The sequence below is a fragment of the Miscanthus floridulus genome, chromosome 8, assembly GCF_019320115.1.
Source record: "Miscanthus floridulus cultivar M001 chromosome 8, ASM1932011v1, whole genome shotgun sequence".
Classification (NCBI taxonomy): Eukaryota; Viridiplantae; Streptophyta; class Magnoliopsida; order Poales; family Poaceae; genus Miscanthus; species Miscanthus floridulus.
This window is the reverse complement of record NC_089587.1, coordinates 176,681,782-176,702,306: the sequence shown is the minus strand read 5'-3', so window position 1 is coordinate 176,702,306 and position 20,525 is coordinate 176,681,782. Positions and strand designations below refer to the sequence as shown.

The window sequence follows — 20,525 nt, the reverse complement described above, 5'->3', positions numbered from 1 at the left end:
CGCCGAAGCGGAATACATTGCCGTGGGTGCTTGTTGTGCACAAATACTTTATATGAAACCAACTTTGCTAGACTATGGTGTAGTTCTAGAAAAAGTACCTCTATTGTGCGACAACGAAAGTGCGGTAAAACTTGCAAATAATCTGGTTCAACACTCTCGCACCAAGCACATAGATATCCGCCATCACTTTCTAAGAGATCATGTTGCTAAAAATGATATATCACTAGAAGGTGTAAGGACCGAAGATCAATTAGCGGATATCTTCACTAAACCGCTAGATGAGGCTACATTTTGTAGATTACGGAATGAGCTCAATGTACTTGATTTTAGTAACTTCACTAAAAGATGAGCTTGTGTTGTTCCTTGCATTCATTGTAATATACAACATGTTTAATTTTTGTAATGCATATAGGGCTTGTCTAACATGGTTAAGATAACCGCCAAAAAGCGTGTGAAGAAGCTTAACCTTGGATCAAACTTGACAAGCAACTAGATTTACTTACAAGTAGTGCATATGCATGAATGTTGTTTTGTCGTTTTGTTCCATTTGCCCTTTTCATTGCCTATTTTCATAAAAAGAATTATAGCCTAAGGCAAAATATTTTGAAAAACTTGAGGGTTTGAGAGAGGTCACTCACATCAGTCCCAATTGATGGTTATTTGGATCTTATTCAAGTTGGGACTTGATTGGGAACAGGTAGCATGGAGGATCATTGAAGATTTGCTGGAAAAGAGTGACCGGACGCTGCACTGAACTCTGATGTCCAGCGTTCGGTCAGTTCACAGAAGGTGAACTTACTGCGAAGGAGTGACCGGACTCTGCCTTTTTGTGTCCGGTCAGAAGACGTCTCAGCGTCCGGTCGATCATGAAGACTTCAAGGCTAGGTGACCGGACTCTGGCTGCATCCGGTCGGTGTCCACCAGACGTGTCCAGTCGTGATTCCAGAGGTTTTGGTCCTCTCTGGAATCGACCGGACACTGGGTGGTAGCGTCCGGTTGCTACCACCGGAGCGTCCGGTCAGTAGATCTCGTGCGGCATCAAATATCTTTTCCCGTTTCCGTCTTTGACTTGGGGGGCACCTTATTTAATCAAGCGCTAGCGTTTTCGCCTAACCCTAACCGCCGACATCGCCGACGTGCCCTCATCTTCTAGAGCCGTCACGCCATCCGTGCCCTAGCCACCGCAAGCACCGCCGTGCTGCCCAGCCCCGCCGCGCTTGCCCTAGCGTCGCTGTTCCCGCGAGCCAAGCTCTCCCGCGCACAGCTGCCTCCAGTGCCCATGCGCCGTGCAGTCCTGAGCCCGTGTGCCACTGCAGCATCCTCGCCTACGCCCACCGCAGAGCCGCGCCCGAGCTTGCCGTGGTCCAGCCCAGCGCCACTGTGTTTCCACGCCATCATGCTCATCTCTACGCCAGCATTGACGATCCAGCGCTGGTAAGGCCCTGCCTATGCCCGAGCAGCCTCAGTGCAATTTGTCCATGACCTAGCTATTCATTGATTTCAATTACATTCAGGGCCGTTAATTCACTGCTTATCGCCAACTCTAACCCTAGATTCGGTGGTTCCCTGTATGTCGCTTATCTTTTCATCAGATCGCCAGTTCGTCAGGTAGCAAGCCAGTCGAATCAATTTCATACCTACATTGCTTGCTCTCATAGGGTTTTGCATCTATTAGATATATTGTATTTATTTGTATATCTATCTATTCCATCGTGCAGCGAGTCGGTGCCGTTGAGGTGTCAGGTGCTGTTGTCAGTTAACTCGGGGACAAGCTCGCGAGTACGGATCAAGGCCAAGCCTCAAAAGTGTCAGTGGATAGTTGATCTTGTCAGCGGCAGTTTCTCTTGTCAGATCAGATGGCTCACACCAAGAATGCTGGTGGTAGTCCTGGAGATGATGATCGGAGGCCCCCGCCTCGCCTGCCTGCAGATCCAAAAGGTAAGGTGACAAAGAAGATTGCATCCAAGAAGAGGAAGTACCTAGATGCAGAGATAGCTCGAGCAGCAGCAGCAGTTGCAGAGGCCGTAGAGCGTGCCGAGAGAGGAGGTGCTCGCAGTGGGGTTGTGATTGCAGATCCACCGCCTTCATCGAGGGCTGGGATCGAGCGAGTTGAGCGCCTTCTTGGTAGTCCACCTGGAACTGTCACTATTGAAGGAGGGCATTATACTATTGATGAGGGTCAGCCTTAGGGGGCGTCACAGTAGCAGCCTCAGCCAGTAGAGCAGACTCAGGAGGGTGAGCAGGCCGAGCAGGCCGAGGAGACAAAGCAGGCACCACAGCCCTAGCTTCGCCGCTCTGGTCATACCCGAGTCCCAGTCTCACCGAGGCCACAAACACAGCGGAGGGAATCACGTCTATCGCCTAGACCATAGGGTCCGCCTCCAGTGGTACATCTTGACTTGAGGGCTGCCACGGCCAAATAGGTTCAGCAGCTTCACTTCATGGTGTTTGATGTGTGGTTTCCATCTAGGAGGGATGAGAGAGCAGTAGAGGGTTTCTACATGGCACTGCAAGAGGATTTCTACAATTCTTATCTCAACAGTGGGGCAGTGTTCAGATCTCAGCGGGTATGCAGTATAGAGTCTATTGTGGCAGTAGTCGGAGAGCATATCCGCCCATACTTATCATATCTGCTGGGGCTGATAGATTTGATTGGATGGATAGGATTATATGTTCCATCTTGGGTCCGTCAGTTCTATGCTTCGCTCCACATTGACCCGCATCATAACTTTATATACTTTGCATTCAGAGGCAGAGACTACAGGATGATGAGTCAGAGGGCCAGGGAGATACTGAGGCTATAGGAGCAGCCTGTCAAGTTACATGAGGTATGTTATGGACAGCAAGAGCCTCCCAGGCGTCCTCATGGTGGTTTGGTGCCCCCTACAGATCTTGTGCGTCATTGCTTCAAGGAGCCCTTTGGTGAGGGGTCGAGGAGGAACCCCAGTGATCTTACTCCTACAGCTAGAGTGCTAGAGGCTATCATAAGGAGGACACTACTTCCTAGGCTGGGATACAGAGAGGGCTTGACTCGCCTACAGATTTGGCTTCTTAACGCCCTGATGCAGCAGACAGTGTTTGATATTTGGGACCTCCTGCTATCAGAGATGGAGGATACTATAGCTGAGGGCTTCAAGGGTCGCAGGCAGCTTCCATATGCACATTGGATCACATTCCTTATTCTCAAGGTTGTGCAAGTTAGGACACTAGAGATGGTTGCAGAGTATAGAGGTGCCACCACAGAGTTTCCAGCTTATAACATGGCACAGAGGATCAGGCATAGCACACCACAGGCACCCACTCAGCCTCGCCATTGTCCAGATGTACCAGAGTCCGTAGCTCAGCAGGACAAGATTATCATAGGCATAGCCGCTACTAAGCAGGAGCAGCTTGAGGCACAGCAGGAGGTGAGCGAGCCTAGTGACAGCTCAGACGATGACTACCAGCCTATTCCTCATATGCCTCCACGCAGACATGATGCAGAGGCCGGCAGTTCCAGCTCCGCTCCACCTGCACCGTAGACGGACCCCGCTTTGATTGCTATCCTTGAGCGGATGCAGCAGAATCAGGCTAGACAGGCTCAGGAGACTGCTGCCAACTTTGCACAGTTTCAGGCTCGTCAGGACGAGTTCCAGCGACAGTAGCAGGTCCTCCAGCAGCAGCAGCAGATGCATCAGCAGCAGCTACTCATGCAGCAGCAGCTTATGGGATTTATGCAGCATGTAGTAACAGCACTTGGGGCTCCACAGTCATAGCCTTCACCCCAGCTTGCTTAGCCTGCCTCCACTACGACGACTCCAGCAGTACAGCCCAGTGGGCTTCAGAGTCAGGGACAGCCTCCAGCTCAGTTTGCTTCTCCCCTAGTATAGGTGTCCTAGTGGTTATCATCGCCAGTGGTAGCCCCACAGTTCACATCATTTCAGACGGGCTTCACACCGGATCAGTCATCCTCGCTATTTGTGCCTGACACGTCATTCTCCAGGAGTCTTGGAGCATCTTTTAGCGAGTTGACAGGGATGCCTACACCACCACATATGCATGCCCCAGGTCCTTCTACAGCAGCTCCTATCGCTGTGACTACTCAGAGGCTTCCTTCTTCTATCGCATCCTCAGATCCTACAATAGACATACCAGCAGCATCACAAGCAGCACCTACCCCAGCTCAGACCCAAACCGCTTCAGCGACGCTCCCAGCCACAGAGGGTCAGTCAGCACAGAACTTAGGGTCAGATGATGATGCCACCCAGTTCTAGCTTGCTCCTCGTACTTCAGCGCCTGACTCGTCCGCTGCAGCCCCGCCGACTAGCCCTTAGGTTTTGGTGTTTGATGCCAAAGGGGGAGAGGGTTCGAGTATGTAGACTCAGGGGAGCGACTTATTTAGGGGGAGCTTAGTTATCTATTAGCTTATTATCTATTACATTTGGAGTTTCTATTTGTGTGATACACTATTACTATCATGCATTCGTGTGTTTACCTTCATGCATTAAACTATATCTATGTGATAGTGATATCTACGTGATTGTGATATATGACATGTGTGCTCTCTACTTCATAAATATTTATATGTCATATCACTTGTGTTATGCTCATTTGCCTTGCTTCCACGTGTATACTCCGATGCAAATAAGCTTTATTACTTGTACTCATGCTTATTTAATATCTTTTGAGTATATTATGTTGGCTTGGGTCATACAAGCTTGCCTAACTCTTTTGTTCTTATTGACAAAAGCTTATATGATCCAAGCATGATAAAAACCTCAACTCTTTCACATACTCGAGGTGGTATTGTCATCAATCACCAAAAAGGGGGAGATTGAAAGCATCTAGGCCCCTTGTTGGGTTTCGGTGATTAATGACAATACAAGATTACTATGACTACGTGTGTTTTGCAGAGGCAATTAAGTTAGGTCATGGTAATGGAGATCGATTGAGCAATCATGGATGTCATGCCCCTACGATGGAAATCGTTTCGTTTTTCAAAGGATGGACGACAAGGTTAAGGATGACTAGTTCTAAGTGTCGATTAGAGTTGGAGAGACACTTAGAGTAGTTTAGGACTTTGTTTTTTCCTTTGGCCGTACTATTAAGGGGGGTATGGACGGGTAGCTTAACCTAGGTGAGTCTAGTGAGTTAGGTGTGGTGCACACTTGCTAAGTCTAGCACTAGGTAGCTCCAACAAAGCCCTTAGATCCTTTGGAGCAAACTTCATTCACGTATGATCGAAGGTTGGAAGTGAATGGAGGGCCAAATACTGACTGGACGCTGGCCGCAGGGTCTGGTCAGTTCATTTGACCAAAGTGATTGCATCTGGTGTGACCGGACGCTAAGTGGTCGAGTGACCGGATGCTAGGATCCAGCGTCCGGTCGACTCCAGTAAGGTTCCAGAAGAGTGAATCTGCGACCGAATGCGTCCAGTCAATTCTGACCGGACCCTAAGGATCCAGCGTCCGGTCGAGTACAGTAAGCATCCAGTGAGGGAAAAATGGGACCGGACGCGTCCGGTCAGTGGTGATCGGACCCTGTCAGCGTCCGGTCAACACTTAAACACTGGTGTGCGGGTTGAACTGACCAGAGCGTTCGGTCAACATGACCGGAGCGTCCGATCACCCCGCAGAGGCACATAATGGTTCGTTTTTTAGGTTGTCTTATAAATAGAAGCTCCACTCATGTGTGGAGGGACTTTTGCTCATTTCAACAACTGAAACACACTTTAGAGAGTACCAAAAAGAGCAAGGTCCTAGTGAGGTGATTGAGATTTGAGAATCCCAAAGAGAGCCGTCATTAGTGAGATCAAGAGTAGCAAAGTGTGCATCCACCCTTCTCCCTAGGCTTGTCGTGGTCAAGTGAGAGTTCGTGCTTGTTACTCTTGGTGATCGCCATCACCTAGATGGCTTGGTGGTGATCGGAGAGCTTGGTGATCATCCGGAGAGCTTGTGGATGACCCAACTCAAGTTGTGAGCGGTTGTGGGTGATTCACCACGATGGAGTGTCGAAGAATCAACCCGTAGAGAGCACTTGATCCTTGCGCGGATCAAGGGGGAGCTACACCCTTGCACGGGTGCTCCAACGAGGACTAGTGGGGAGTGGCGACTCTCCGATACCTTGGCAAAACATCGCCGCGTTTCCTCTCCTCTCTTTACTTTGAGCATTTACTTTAAGCATTTCAATTCTTGTCATTTACATTCCTAGAATTGCCATGCTAGAGTAGGATTGGAACTAGGTTGCTAAACTTTTGTGCGTTAGATCAATAGAAACACTTCTCTAGGCACAAGGGGTTAATTGGGCTAACCATAGGACTTGTTTATTGCGAAGAAATTTAGAATTAGCCCAATTCACCCCCCCTCTTGGACATCTTCATCCTTTCACAGGGGCCGCACGTGGCTGTGTGGGCGAGGGGGCAGGCGCAACTGGTGGACTAGCTAGGAGCGCATCAAGCGCTACTGAACCAGCCAGGTCATCATCGGCGTCAACCGTAGCCGCACGTGGCTATGCGAGTGTCGAAGGACCAATGCCTGTAGATAGAAACTTATGTGCTGGTCCGATGGGAGCCGACACATAGTCAGTAATGTCCAAAAAATCAAAGTCTGCCGGGGATGGAGTGGAGGCACGCTCAGCATAGGGGAATGCTGACTCGTCAAAGACGACGTGACGAGAGATGATAACTCTATTGGAAGAGAGATCAAGGCAGCGGTATCCTTTATGATGAGCTGAATATCTCAGGAAGACACACAAGGTGGATCGAGGGGAAAGTTTGTGGGGAGCTATGGTGAACAAGTTGGGATAACAAGTGCAGCCAAAAACGTGTAGGTGATCATAGGAGGGCGCTGTGCCGAAGAGGGCGAAGTGCGGGGTGGATGAGCTCAGCGTTTTGGTGGGCAAGATGTTAATGAGATATGTGGCTGTCTGCATAGCTTCGACCCAGAATGAGGGTAGTAGGGAAGCCTGGAACAGTAGGGAGCGAATCACATTGTTAATAGAACGAATGATACGCTCGGCCTTACCGTTCTGGGCGGAAGTGTATGGGCACGACATGCGGAGGCGAACACCATGGGTAAGGAAGAACGTGCGGGAGCTGGAGTTGTCAAACTCACGACCGTTGTCGCACTGAATTGCCTTGATGGTGGTGCCGAACTGAGTGGACACAAGGGCAAAAAAGTGAGCGATTGTCGGAAAAGTGTCAGATTTCAACTTCAAAGGAAACGCCCATAAATAATGTGAACAATCATCAAGAATAGCCAAGTAATATTTATAGCCCGAGACACTAAGAACAGGTGATGTCCACATATCACAATGTATCAGATCAAATTTATTGGACGCTCGAGAAGTTGACAAATGAAATGGAAGACGCACATGATGACCTAATTGACATGCATGACAAACGGTAGTAGTATCATGACGACAAGTAGGAAGACTCGACGCAAGCTTGGAGAGGGCCTCGTGTCTAGGATGACCGAGGCGGCGATGCCAAAGTGAAGACTCGGTGGCGACGACCAAGGATTGAGCAGCTGGCAGCCAGATAGGGTACAACGGTCCGGAGCTATTGCACCTGACGATCACGTTCCGAGACAGAAGATCCTTCACAGAACACCCAGTCGGGTCAAACTCAACAGAACAATTGTTATCGATAGTGAACTGGCGAACATAAATTAGGTTCTTAATAAGTTGTGGGGAAACCAGCACATTATTAAGACGTAAAGACGGTGAAATAACTGTAGAGCCAGTGGATGTAACTGGGAGTAAGGATCCGTTACCGACAACAATGGACGATGGAGTAGGATACCGCGAAGTAGTATGTGAAAGCGAATCGGAATGTGAGGACACGTGAGAGGTTGCACCTAAATCGAAGTACTAGTCATTGTTGTTTTGTGGCTGCTGCAGCGTCATGGTGCTGAATGTCGAGGCCAGAGATGGCTAATCCCATGTAGGAAGTCCGGCGTGCGGTTGGCAGAAGCCGGGAGGTGGTGCAGTCCAAGACCCGGCGTTCTCCATGACCGGGGCAGGCACAACATGCTGTTGAAGAGTCTGCTGGGCCAGCAGAGCGTGCTGAGGGGTGCCAGGCAGTGGCGCAAGTGGAGGCCACTGCCCAGGCTGTGGTCTAGGCCACATTTGGATGGCCCCGGCCCACGGGAGGTAGGAGGGCCATGGTGCGCCCCCGGAGCCAGAGCTGCCAGGTTTAAACTGTCCACCAAAGGGCGCGCTGGACTGGGCACCTTGCTGCGTACCAGTGGGCGCCGGGTTGCCACCAGCGCCGTCGCGCCGGCCGCCGCGTTTTCCGCGGCGATTCTTTGAGGGAGCAGAGCCACCCTGGAGCCTGAACTGGAGGCTGCAGGCTGCTTAACAACAGGAGGACGCGACGGGGCTGACGTAGTGGTGGAAGCAGCGAGCTCTGTCGATTGAGACGACGACGTGTTCTCCATCGTCAGCTCCTCCAGGAAGAGGTCAACCATCGCGTCCAGGAACGTGGGGAAGGGGCGCCCTCACCGGAGATGCATGCCGACGGTCTTGAAGCGCTCATTTAGACCGCGAATGAGGTTGAGGATGAGGGTGCGGTCGGTGACGATTTCACCTAGGTCACCAAGCGTGTCCGCCATGCGCTTGAGCTCCTTGCAGTAATCGGTGATGGACAGATCACCTTGAACGAAGTTGCAGAGCTTGGCGTCGAGGAGGAGGGCACGTGTCTCGCGGTTATTGAAGAACTGGGACTCCACGGCGCGCCAAGTGTCGCGGGCAGTGGAGTTGCGCGCTGAGATCGTCGCGGCGAGGTCGTCGGAGATGGTGCAAAGGATCCATGACTTGACAACACAATCCATGCGCTGCCAGTCAGGGAAACCAGGCGCCGGTAAGTCCTGCAGGACATGGTGTTGAAGGGAATACTTCCCAACGATGAGGAGGAACTGGTCGCGCCACCGATTGAAATTGCCGACGTTGAGGTCAAGAACAACCGTGACAAGATTGCGGATGTTCTGGACCGCAACAGCCTGGGAGTGGAGGTTGGCGATTGCAGCAGCCTCTTGCAGGAGGGCTTGATGCAGATCGGTGTTGTCGTTGTGGTCGGAGGCGTGATCGGAGAGGTCGTCCTCATCGTCCCCGTCCGTGGGAGCGCCAGCGGCGGCGCGTTCCTGCTCAGCGCGTGCTAGGGCGTCGCGAGCGTAGGCGGCGGCGGCGTCGTGCTCCAAAGCGGCGGCCTGGGCTTCCTGCTCAGCTGCGGCGGCGCGTGCGAGGGCGGCATCGTGCTCAGCCTTCCGATTGGCTGCGCGCAGGCGCGCAGCGGCATCCGCATCGGCAGCAGCCTTGGCCTGGGCATCGGAGTCCAGGCTGGATACTGTGGGGACGGCAGCCTTGGAGGTGGCGACGACGGCTGCCGATTTGGGAGAGGGGGAGGAGTCCCAGGCATCGGTGGGAGGAGCGCAGCCGAGGGGAGGGCGCGCTAGAGAGGAGCGTAGCCGAGGGGAAGAGGCGCGCTAGGGCAACGGAGGTAGAATCAAGGGGAATACCCAGACTCGTGATACCATGAAAGAAGAGATGACTCGGGAAAACTCAGTAGATTGATTATGGAGGTACCAAAGGAGTACAATATATATAGGCAAGGATTGTCAAGGGTTTATAGAAACACCCAATCAACAGTGATCCTTGTCTAGACCAAGATCATCTACCATAAAACCCTAAGGGGCGCCTACAGGCGCACTCAGCCTAAGCCCAAGGCGTAACAGCCCATATAGCAATGCTAGTGGCCCAAGCTAGCAGTCTAACACCCTCCACTCTACCATATGCTGGGACAACGAGCACATCATGCACATGATGCTTTGCCCTGGCCGAGTGGGAACCGTAGCAATCACAATTGACAAGCAAAACCATCTGAATTAGACAAGTCATTGCAGGATAAAACTAACAACTAACATAGTGCAGATTCTCAATGAGAAGGATTGAGCACACGATAATTGGTTTTTAGTTTCTGTCATCATAAAAATATATATTAAGTCACATAGTCTAAATAACAATCCATGAAAGATACAATAGGTTCATGCTGTGCAAATATAGACAGCTGCACATGTAAATACTTCGTTAATATGAAACCTCCTTCAAGAAGTTACATGCAAGCATGTCAACTGCCTGCTGAAACTGATTCCAGGTTAGTGTCCTACTAATTTAATTCTATATATAGATCAGTAGATAATTGAAACATAGCTTCACGAACAGGCAACTCTTCAAGAGTCGCATCTGGCCCACTTGACAGTGCAAATTCCAGCCTTATGGACAAGATGAGGTTAGCATTACATCCGGCTGATGATATTTCCCATCTCTGACAATTATGCACATCAGTCTTTCTTCTTCCTATCAACATATGGATACTTCTGGTAGATGAATATGCTTGTTGCGACAAGTGGTAATGCCATCAGGCAATAGAGCGATGGTGGCTTCCCATCAAACACAAATTGTAGCAGTGCAGTTACAAGGAGAGCTGACACTATAACAAAACCCTGAAAAAAAAGTCCAGTTCCCAGATGTCAATGAAAGGCATGGCTGCTTTTCATTTAATGTCAGTTTAGGCACTTGCCTTTCTAACGCCACCTGCATAAGTTGTGACAAGACCAACAAGAATTCCACCCACGGCATTCATTAATACCGGTACCTGAGGTAAAGAATGGTGATTAGAGACCCACACATCAATGAAGATCTATTACAGCTTTTGCTTCCATCTGTGTCGGATGTTACAGATGTACTTTTCAGTCAATGCAGGACATATCAGTGCCTTCAAAAGATTGGCATTAAAAATTGAAGCATAAAGGGAGGCAATACCTATTTCAATAATTTGGTGAGAAAAAGTTCACTTGCACTAAAGACAGTGAAGCAATATCCTAGTTAGATCCTCGAAGATCAATATTTACCTACTTGGCTATTTTGGACCAGTCAAGCAACAGATGCAAACATCAATATGGAAAAGCCTAATTATCAAGGCAAATGGCAAGGGTGCAATGCCAGGATATTATCCTGTCTTAACCATGAACCATCCATAAAAAAATTGGAATGCCTAGATTAACTGCTAGCCTGCTAGACTGATGTGCTAACTTAACAACTCACTAATGTTCTAGGTTCTACATTAACAAAAAAATTGAAAATTTATCTTATAGAGTTAATTACATAAAGCAGAAGATTGGAATTGCGTACTGGAAATATTGGTAACCAAGGTGTACGGTGTTTTTCTCCGTTTCAGTAACAGCATGTCATTGCAAATAGAAGTAGTTTGTGACAAAGTACACTCGTCTTTTAGGTTACATTCCCGCCTGTTATATACATACATATATGAAAACACGACCGGCCAAAGGAAGTACCCTACAATAACAGAAAGGTAATAAGACCCTTTGCCCCCGCGAGGATCCATTGATGGACCTCAGTCCCTACCGATTGCAGCAAACACTCCATGGAAGGTGATCGGTGCTGAAGACAGTCATTCCTGTGGTTACAAATCGTCCATGCACCCAGTATGACCAGCGACTCAGCGAGTTGAAGCTCATGTGTTTCTCCTTGCATACAAGGAGCTCTGATCAACGCCACAACTCTACAAAATTGTCCATCGGCGCAGCTGGCTGGTCTGAGAGGCTGCAGCAGCTAAAGATGCAATGCCAGGCCTCAAGGGCGAACACACAGGTCATAAGTGCTAGACGTCCTCATCAAACTGATCACACATTGTGCAGCTCGATGGGTGTGGCATTCCTCTTCTGGTCTGCCTGTCTGCAGTCAAGCACCGGTCTAAGATGGCTAGCAAGAGGAAGAGCTTGCAGCGCGCAGGTGCCCAAGATTTCCACAGCCTTTTGGCAGGTTCAAAGAATGATGAGCCATGGAAGAATGCCAAATATGTAGAGCTCGCAGAATACTCACCAGAGAGGCTGTGGCACCAATAGTGAACAACGAGAGGTCTGGCTGGAGGACCACCTCCACCAGGTCCCAGACATGTAGGTACTCTGCCAGGACAGAGGCTAAGTGCCCCTCTTATGTCCCTCACCCATCTGCGGTCAGGGAGGGCCTTATGCACCGTGTGGCAAGCTGAGATATGTTCAGAAACCACAGTGAACAGGTTCAGCGCCAAATCAGTTAAGCGGTGGTCATGCAACCATCTGTCTCTCCGAAACAGTGCGCTTAAGCCCTTCCTGATGGTTGCGATGACTGAGATATCGAACAGCGCCAGGGCATGCTATGTACTGATGCAGAGAAAGCCACCATGGCTAGTCCGGCTCTGTTTTTCTTTTCAACCACAGCCACCTCATCCATAAGGCCCATCCTAGCATAGCAAGGTTGTGGATACCGAGCCCTCCAAGTTCTGGTGGTCAGCAAACCCGAACCCAAGCAACCAAGGAGGGCCCTCCCTTCGCATCCTTCCTCCCCTACCAAAGGGAATTCTGGCAGATTTTGTCGATTGCCTTGAGAGCCCATGGTTGGGGGGTCCATCGCTATTAGCTGGTAGATGGGGATCGATGTTAGCATGACCTTGACCAGAACCACCTGGCAGCTCTTGTCATCAGGGAGCCCTTCCATCCTGGCAGCTGGTCTGCTATCTTGTCGATGAGAGGTTGAAGATCTGCTTTGTTCATCTTGTGAATGGACAAAAATGGCAAGCCAAGGTAGGCGCATTGGAATTCCTTGACCTCGCAATGAAGAACACGGTAGATAGGAGAGACCAAGCTTTTCTGTAAGTTGGCACGCACACCCAAGGCATTCCGGGAGAGGTCTAGGATGCCCTTGATCATCACCACACAACTGATCACAGGAATGGCACGACATCATCCATGTAGAGACACACGAGGTATCTGTCGTGGCATGAAGGGCTGTAACAGTCATTGCTGCTGGCCTTGTTGATGATGGGATGTCCTCTACCTTATCATCCACTCTCCCCCTGCCATAGGCCTCGTCTGTGCATGATCTCCTCGCCCGGCTCCCCATTTGCATAACCCGGGTTATTACAGAGAAGGGAAGCGTACAAAGCAGGTCGCACCATCCGTGGCCAAAACTGTCACTGCAGTACATCCAAAAGGAATGGCCATGACACTGTCAGAAGCCTTGGAGATGCCTAGCTTCATCATGATTCTGGGCTCCTTCCGCTAGTTAAGTGCTTGGCTCTCTGTTGAAGCAGCATAAAGTTGGATTGGGCGACACCACTTCTTGCAGTCTCAGTGCCAGGTGATTCTCCATCAGCTTAGCTACGAGCTTGGAGAAGCCATGTATAAGGCTTATTGGGCGGTAGCCTTTGACGGCAATGGCATCCACCTTCTTTGGGACTGACCAAGCGCCTCCTAAGAGGCCAGACTTGATTACTCCCCAAAGACTTGATTACTCCCCAGCAACACTGGTAGAACCTGCCCGTTTTTGGGCCTGGCAACTTATCGGAAGGGAACTCCTTGACTGTTTGCCACACCTCCGTGAAAGGCACATCGAGAGCAAGTAGGTCATGCTCCGGTAATCCTAGTGCTTCTAGGTTGATGGAGTGATCCCACCGCTGATCAGTGCCCATGGTCCCCTAGTCGACATAAAACACCTGGTGTTTTCCTCCTGGTTGGTCACCATTCGCCCGTCGGTGATCAGTTTGGCAATAAAGTTCTTCCTCTTGTGATACCGAGAATGCAATGGAAGAAGGCCATGTCCGCATCCCCTTCCCACAGTTTCGAGATGTGTGACTGTAGCATGTTATGGCACATCCCCCAGCGAGTGCTGCTTGAGTTTTCGCCTCAGCCACTGCTCATCCAGGGATAAAGCCCTTGTGTCCTAGGCAATCGCTAGGCGGTGCAGGATTGCTCTCACCATGACAGCTGCAACTTGGGGCGTGCTTGGTTCCCAGGCGAGCGAACTCGCCTCATCAGCGTTAGCCACGAGGAGCTTACCGGGCCAGGCAAGGCAATTTGGCTCGCTTCAGCTAGCAAGGGTTACAGCTTCCAAACCTCGTTCCACACAAGCTCTGAGAAAAGTTAGCTCGACATCCAAACGCATAGCTCGGTCGGTATCCTAGCTAGGCAAGGCGGCACAGTACTGAGCCAAGAAACCAAGCATGCCCTTGATATTGCCCACTCGGCATTGACTCCAGCCCTGCAGCGCTCACTCAGGCGCTTGAATTTGTGGACGCTCAACCGGGCACAAACTATATGCTGGCTGTTCCCAAGAAGTCTTGACAGTGTTGATGAACCCATCAAGGTCAGTCCAAACTCTCCAAGTGGAACCAGCATTTCATAGATGGGTTGTCGTGCAAGCCAAGGAGTAGTAGGCAGTGATCTGACGGCATTGTTGCCGCACTTTGTAAGAGACAGTTGGGGAAGATCACCTCCCAATCTTCCATGAAAAAATGCTCTGTAAAGGTGAACCAATGTCGGGGATGCACGCTCGTTGGACCAGGTATTATCTTCTCCTAATGAGAGGAACCACCTAAACCTGCCCATTGGACCAGGTATATACAGCATGCATGCTAAGGCTGTGCAGAATCCAAATGATTTAACTGCTAAATCACATAACGGCATCCAATGTGTACATTTTAGCTATCCCAATTTGTTTATTTTCTGAAACTAAACTTATACAACTACAGTTAAGCACCAAATCTTTATGGTTTTTTAATGCACATAACAGACAACTTGGGGTCATGTCCAGAGTTTACCCAACAGTGAGAGGGGTAAAAAACATAATGGAATAACAAAGAGTACTCACCACAGTCCAGAAAGTCCATTCATGGAAAAATCCATATTTCCTGATGGCCTCTCCATCTGGTGACTGATAGGTACTTGCTAACAAGCACATACTTCCAATAAATGACATCTCTATGGTCATCATGTAAGAGGTATGTTTTTTAACCTGAAGTATTAGTGAATATGTTAGCATTGACCATAAACTGCATCCTGGAAAGTAACAAGGTACGAAAGTCCAACCTGAGATGCCCACTGACACAATGAAGAAGCCAACCCAGACAGCATAGAAGCGACTGTAACTGGAATGATCCCGTATAGCAAGATATAGTCAGAGCCAACACCCTTGGAACCTTTGCTACTACTCTCCCCTACACTTAAAAGAATGGCAGCACCAATTAAGAGGGCCAATGCTAAAATTTGCCTGGAAGATTGCTTTTGCCTGCACAATGTTGCAATCAAACTAATGAGTGCTTGACTTACTATTACCAGACCTTTGTCTGCGATGTTGCAAAAGGAAATCAAACTACTGAGAGCTGGTAGTTGTTTAATCAGAGAGTTAATGACGTGATATGGTGTACGGAGAAGTTTTAAATGAAAATAGAAGAATCCCAACTTTCATGTGGTAAGTGATCTGTAGTAGACTATAAGCCTAGCTCTGATTATTAACACGATCTACCCAAGAATTAGCTCCAAACCCAATCATTAGAAAACAGACTAAATAGACACAAAATTGACTACTTCCCTAGTAGGCTAATTCTATATCATCCAGGCTTGATGATGAAACTCCATGCTGGGATTTCGTTTTTCATAACACATCAACCACTACTAGTTCTGCAAAATCCTTGAGGTCCCCCCCCCCCCCCCCCCCCCCCCCCCCCAACCCCCCAAAGACACATACATTTTTTATGGAAACTATGCTTATCGCTCTTGAGCTAAAAAAGGCATGGACGAGTAGGCTCATTGAATTATTAGCTTTGTGGCTGATTTTAAATATGTAGAGTTTTCATGTGGGCTTCCACATACTGAACAAATGTTGCAGGTAAACTTTAAAGCACCAGACAAGTTTTAAGAAGTGCTGCTTTTCCATTAGGTGATTATCTTCTGGTCTCAGGCATGATATGGAAAGGATGAAATGGCTCCATAAGTATTCAATACTAAGGAAGTTCCAACTGTAATACTTGCATACATATTCTGGTAGTTATTTCTTCAGATGATCTTCAACCTGAGTATTTTTAAGAAATTGAGATGCAAATAGGACATACCCCAAAATAAGAAATGTGAAAAATGCTGTCCACAAAAGCTTAGTCTGGTTAAGGATTGAAAAAGTCAAGGAATCCAGATTCTTGTATGATACTTGCAGCAGACTATTCTGGAGGGCATAGATGGCAGCAGGCAGTCCAGACGCAGTCAGTGATCCAGTGAAAGTCCAGTTACTGAACTGTTTTTTCAGACTACCCTCTGCAATCAATAAAATGATTGCACAAATAACCTATACAGATGAAAAGGAAATCAGAAGCACCCAGGTGAAAAACATGTCATATTGATCATAATAAAAACTAGTACCAGACCTTTGCTGCTTCCGTTGCAAGAACTAGTGAGGTCACTATAGTATCTTGGCTGTAGTTGTAGAAACAACAAAGGGTTCAGTACATTCAAAATGGTACTTGGTTCCCTTTCATAATAAATAGCTGTGCAAAGAATGCAATTTCACAAAAAACAGAAAACCTTGCATCTCAAAGCCATAAATGTGCATTGCTGAAAATTTTGGTATGAACTCATGCACTTTTCATGGGTTGGTTAAGGTATTACCAAAGAAAGGGAGCTATGTCCATCTGATTCATCTATATCATGGTCCATCCAGTTCAGCTATACCATTGTCACATAGAGGAACCTATCTGCTTGATCTTAAACAAGAAAACTTATTACCCTATCCAATTTATCAAGCAAATATCAAGTCTCAACTGACTAGAACAGTATAATATCCTAACTAGAATAAACATCGATCAAATTTTTGTCTTTTTTTTTGGAACGATGCAGGAGCTCTGCCTAATCAATTAAAAGGGAGCAAAGAAAAGGTATACACCACTGTTGCAAACTTGATAAACATTCAGGCGAGAGGTGTGGATAAACATCCAGGACCTGATGCTGAGAAAAGGAAGAAAAACGGAAACGCACAATAGGGATTCTTAAGGTGCTACAAAAAGGGCGCTTCTACACTGGTTAATGTCCTCCACGGTGCGGAATGCCACTTCATCCGCATCGAGTGATGAATGTTCAAAGATGTGTCTGTTTCTCTCTTTCCAAATATTCCACATGATGTAGATTATGACCCCATTGAGCTCATGACGTGAAGGTTTTGGCGTGGCTTTGGAGGTTTCATGCCACCAACCGTCTGACGCCGGTTTGTGAAGTCATCTGACGCGACGTTCTGTGGGAGGTCCATGTAAGAATGGAGAGTACTCACACCCCAACGAAGTTTGAGAAGGGGCAGTTAAGGCAAAGGTGCAATGCCTTTTCTGGATCGGTGTGGCATACAGAACATGTAGGTTGGTGTGGCCAGCCCCTATTTACAAGGTTGTCTGCTGTGAGAATTTTATTTTGGACTAGCGTCCAAGCAAAGAATTTGTAATTGTTTTTGGTCTTGGCCTTCCACACAAGGTTGGGGTCAAACGGCGAGAAGGAACCCTTGAATTGTGAAAGGTAGGCTGATTTTGAGGTGTCGGAGCCATCTCTTGTCCATCTCCAGCCAATGGTCTCGAGGTTGTTTGGCAGGACTCGACCTGCTGGACTTGTGACCAAAGATCAACAAATTCGGTGACATGGACCACCATAGAAATTTTGTGGCGGAGAATGCGAATCCACCTCCCACCTGAGAGTCCAATGGCGACAGAGTTGTTCTTGCGCCTAATCAGCTTGAACAAGGACGGTGCTATGTATTTGAGTGCACTTCGGTTGAGCCACTTGTCTCGCCAAAACGGGCTTTGTTATCGTCTCCAATTGAAATGATGGCAGGCTTCAAAAGGCTGAAGGTCAGTGTCGTCGCAAGTAAGTTCAGAGCCCGCCCATGGTTTGGACTCTTCAGTCCAGTCTAACCAAAGCCACTGTAGGCGAAGTGCGCGGCTGAATTTTTCAAGGTCCAAGATGCTAAGTCCGCCCAAATTGAGGGGTGCATGCAACGTTTCCAAGCTACACGACATTGGCCGCCACTCGCATTGTCACACACCGTCCAAAGGAAGGAACCGCAGATCCTACCAAGCTGCTTTTTGGCCCATTTGGAGAGAAAAACCATGAGCGTGTATCTTGGAATTCATGAGAGAACCGAGTTGATCAAAGTCAGCCGGCCTTTCCAGCTAGGTAGTCTTGCCCCGGTTTTGTCAATGATAGGCTGAAGATGTGCTTTGGTGAGCTTTTTTAGGACGAGATAACGGCAAGGGAAAGACAAGAGCTGCCCTACAGAGCGTAAAATGATTTGGACGATGTCAACTCCCTCGCAGCTAATTGAGAGGATGGAGCTTTTTTTTGTAGGAGCGTGGCCAGCCCAGAAGCCTGTCAAAAAGTGTCGAGGATGTGGCGAATGGTGTCCAATTCCGGAAGACTGGGTTGATGAAAATAACTGCATCGTCTGCATATAGAGAAATGCGAAGATTGAGCTCTTGTGAGCCAATGGGAGTGGGCATAACTTGTTCTGAAGCTAGCTCAATCATGCTGTGAAGTGGATCAACTGCTAGGATAAAGAGCATCGGTGAGAGGGGGCTACCTTGTCAAATTCCCTTGCCATGTGTAAAGCGTTCGCTGGGGATGCCGTTGAGGAGGTCCCCTGAGGTTGCTGCTCCGAAAAAGAGAGAGATCCATTGCCGCCATTTTAGGACAAACCCGAGCCTTTGGAGAAGTTCAAGGAGATAACCCCAGTTAACTGAGTCAAAGGCCTTAGCGATGTCAAGCTTTAGGAAGAGGGCAGGGGTTTTACCCGTGTATAGGCAACGGATTGTGTTTTGGACAAATACAAAATTGTCTTGGATGCAATGTTTTTTATGAAGGCACATTGGTAGTTTGATATAATGCCACGGAGTTGTGGTGGTGGTGCCAATCTGTTTGCAAGAAGTTTGGAGAAGATTTTTGCAATGCTGTACATAAGGCTAATGCGCGGTAATCTCCCACATGTAGGGCGTCATTTTTTTCGGAAGGAGAACGATGTGTGCTGTATTAACTATCCTGAAGCTCCCAGGTCTCAGATTATGGAGGCAGCCAAAAGCTTCCGTGTCAAATCAAATGGATCCCAATTTCCCGTGAAGTTTTTTAGATAAATGTTAGCTGAAATGCTACTGCATAGGCTCCCACGCCTCCACAATGTGGATGTCTACAAGGAGGCAACTAGAATTCGCTCGTCCCGCGACTCCCAAATTGTACATGCCTTACTGAAAGGAAATCAAATGGTCTGAAAAAAAAAAGGAATCCGAGCACGAGCGTTCTAGGGTAGAAAAGCCGTCTACTGCTGCAAAATCAACTAGGGAAGGCGCTCTGGCTGGCACGTGCGAGGGATGGGTTTACCGGACAAAGCGCTTGGAGATGAGGGGCTGGACGCCGTACTGCAGGGTGAGGAGCGCCAGGTAGAGCGCCACCTTGCGCCGGCTCGGCGCCGCTGCTGCCGCTGCCGCGGCCGCCGGAGTGGACGAGGAGCCCATCCGGACTCCGGCGCGCTCGCTCGGTTCCGAATTCCGATCCAAGCAACCAAAATGCGCCCGGCGCCCGCTGTCCCTGTTTCGGGAACTTTTCCTTTCCTTGACCGAGCAGGGGAGCCCGCTTTACTCGCCAAAAAAAATCCCGTGTTTCTGGTCTTGATTTGATTTGATTTTATGCTGAAACAGGGAGGGGGCACAGGGAAACAGGACAGAGACTGGACGAGCACGCCGGCCTAAGTCGCTCCCACGTTTGCGCTTGCGCGGCTGGGGGCAAGGCTCGGCTGCATCGAAGGAATTGGCTCTCTCTCTCTCTCTCTCTTTTTTTTTCGATCAAATGGAAGGAATTGGCACGTGCGCAAAGGGTTATCCGTAGAAAATTTGGAAAGGATTTCTGAACTGTTTTGAACATAGATATAAATACTTAAATATTAGTTGTACTCTCATCGTCCTTTTTTAAACTAAACTAATAAAATATGTGCATGTGTTGTATCAATTTTTTTTTTGTTGCATAGTCACCGGAACGATTTACGGCTTAGAGTTTTATTCAATAATCGTCATATGTTCCATCCAATACGCTCAAACTTCGTACTATCGTTTGACGCGATTTAAAATTGGACTTCATATCATCACTAGACGCACGTTGTTCTAACTCATATAAGTACATGTCATAAGTCCAGGTCATATAGGACAGGAAGCAATGTGAAAAGCATTGTGGGAAATAAAGAAAACGGGTGGAAGAATCTTTTCACTGTTTAATATTAGATATAGATATAGATATAGATAAATAAGATACGCCAAAAGGTTAACTTGTCTCTCACTAATTAGTGAGTTTGGTTGTCAAATTGCTTAATCTCCTAACAACACATAGGTTAAAAAAGGCACTGTGCATGTTATTGATTTCAGGTACAAAATACAAGTCATATGGGCAAGATGGTATTTGAAAGGCACACATGGATACGGTTTAAAAAGCAAGCATGAATGAATAGGGTTAAGTAATCCAGATTATATCTTATAATTTGGGATAGATTTTAAACATTCAATACTTGTATCTTAGAATGGAGGGAGTACAATATTCATGACTCATTAGGTCCACAAAGCAATAGGACAATAACAGAAAGAGTTGTCCCCTAGCACCATGGAGGCTGAAGATAGTTCATGGCCATAGTCTCGCAATTAGCATGTATTA

The 20,525-nt window shown here is 48.2% G+C and overlaps 2 protein-coding genes across 4 annotated transcripts; both read right to left on the bottom strand.

Moving 5' to 3' along the window:
* Positions 1-8,477: 8,477 nt before the first annotated feature.
* LOC136470218 (uncharacterized) lies at positions 8,478-9,873 on the bottom strand. Its single transcript, XM_066468135.1, has 2 exons — positions 9,837-9,873; positions 8,478-9,358 (listed from the first exon to the last, which is right to left on the bottom strand). Exons 1-2 carry the CDS (start codon positions 9,871-9,873, stop codon positions 8,478-8,480), a joined length of 918 nt encoding a protein of 305 aa, XP_066324232.1.
* Positions 9,874-10,016: 143 nt separating this feature from the next.
* On the bottom strand, positions 10,017-19,589 carry LOC136477589 (UDP-N-acetylglucosamine transporter ROCK1-like). Of its 3 annotated transcripts, XM_066475797.1 has the most exons (8): positions 19,209-19,347; positions 16,470-16,555; positions 16,229-16,277; positions 15,923-16,149; positions 14,901-15,099; positions 14,683-14,826; positions 10,556-10,630; positions 10,017-10,478 (listed from the first exon to the last, which is right to left on the bottom strand). In XM_066475797.1, the coding sequence occupies exons 2-8, from the start codon at positions 16,499-16,501 to the stop codon at positions 10,317-10,319; spliced, it is 888 nt and encodes a 295-aa protein (XP_066331894.1). In that variant the 5' UTR covers positions 16,502-16,555; positions 19,209-19,347; the 3' UTR covers positions 10,017-10,316. The 3 variants fall into 3 exon arrangements, with proteins under 3 accessions (XP_066331894.1, XP_066331893.1, XP_066331892.1); XM_066475796.1 differs by lacking the exon at positions 16,470-16,555 and having other exon boundaries at positions 19,248-19,589; XM_066475795.1 differs by lacking the exon at positions 16,470-16,555 and having other exon boundaries at positions 19,209-19,588.
* Positions 19,590-20,525: the final 936 nt, after the last annotated feature.

Excerpts from the sequence above, each read along its gene's own strand:
- LOC136470218 (XM_066468135.1), bottom strand. The coding sequence starts at position 9,873 with ATGACTTGTCTAATTCAGATGGTTTTGCTTGTCAATT. Across the intron at positions 9,359-9,836 it reads GATGGTTTTGCTTGTCAATT|CCGTCGTCGCCACCTCCAAG; the intron begins GTGATTGCTACG and ends CCAAATCGGCAG.
- LOC136477589 (XM_066475795.1), bottom strand. The coding sequence starts at position 19,342 with ATGGGCTCCTCGTCCACTCCGGCGGCCGCGGCAGCGGCAGCAGCGGCG. Across the intron at positions 16,278-19,208 it reads ATCTCCAAGCGCTTTGTCCG|CCAAGATACTATAGTGACCT; the intron begins GTAAACCCATCC and ends CTACAACTACAG. Across the intron at positions 16,150-16,228 it reads TTGCAACGGAAGCAGCAAAG|GTTATTTGTGCAATCATTTT; the intron begins GTCTGGTACTAG and ends TCATCTGTATAG.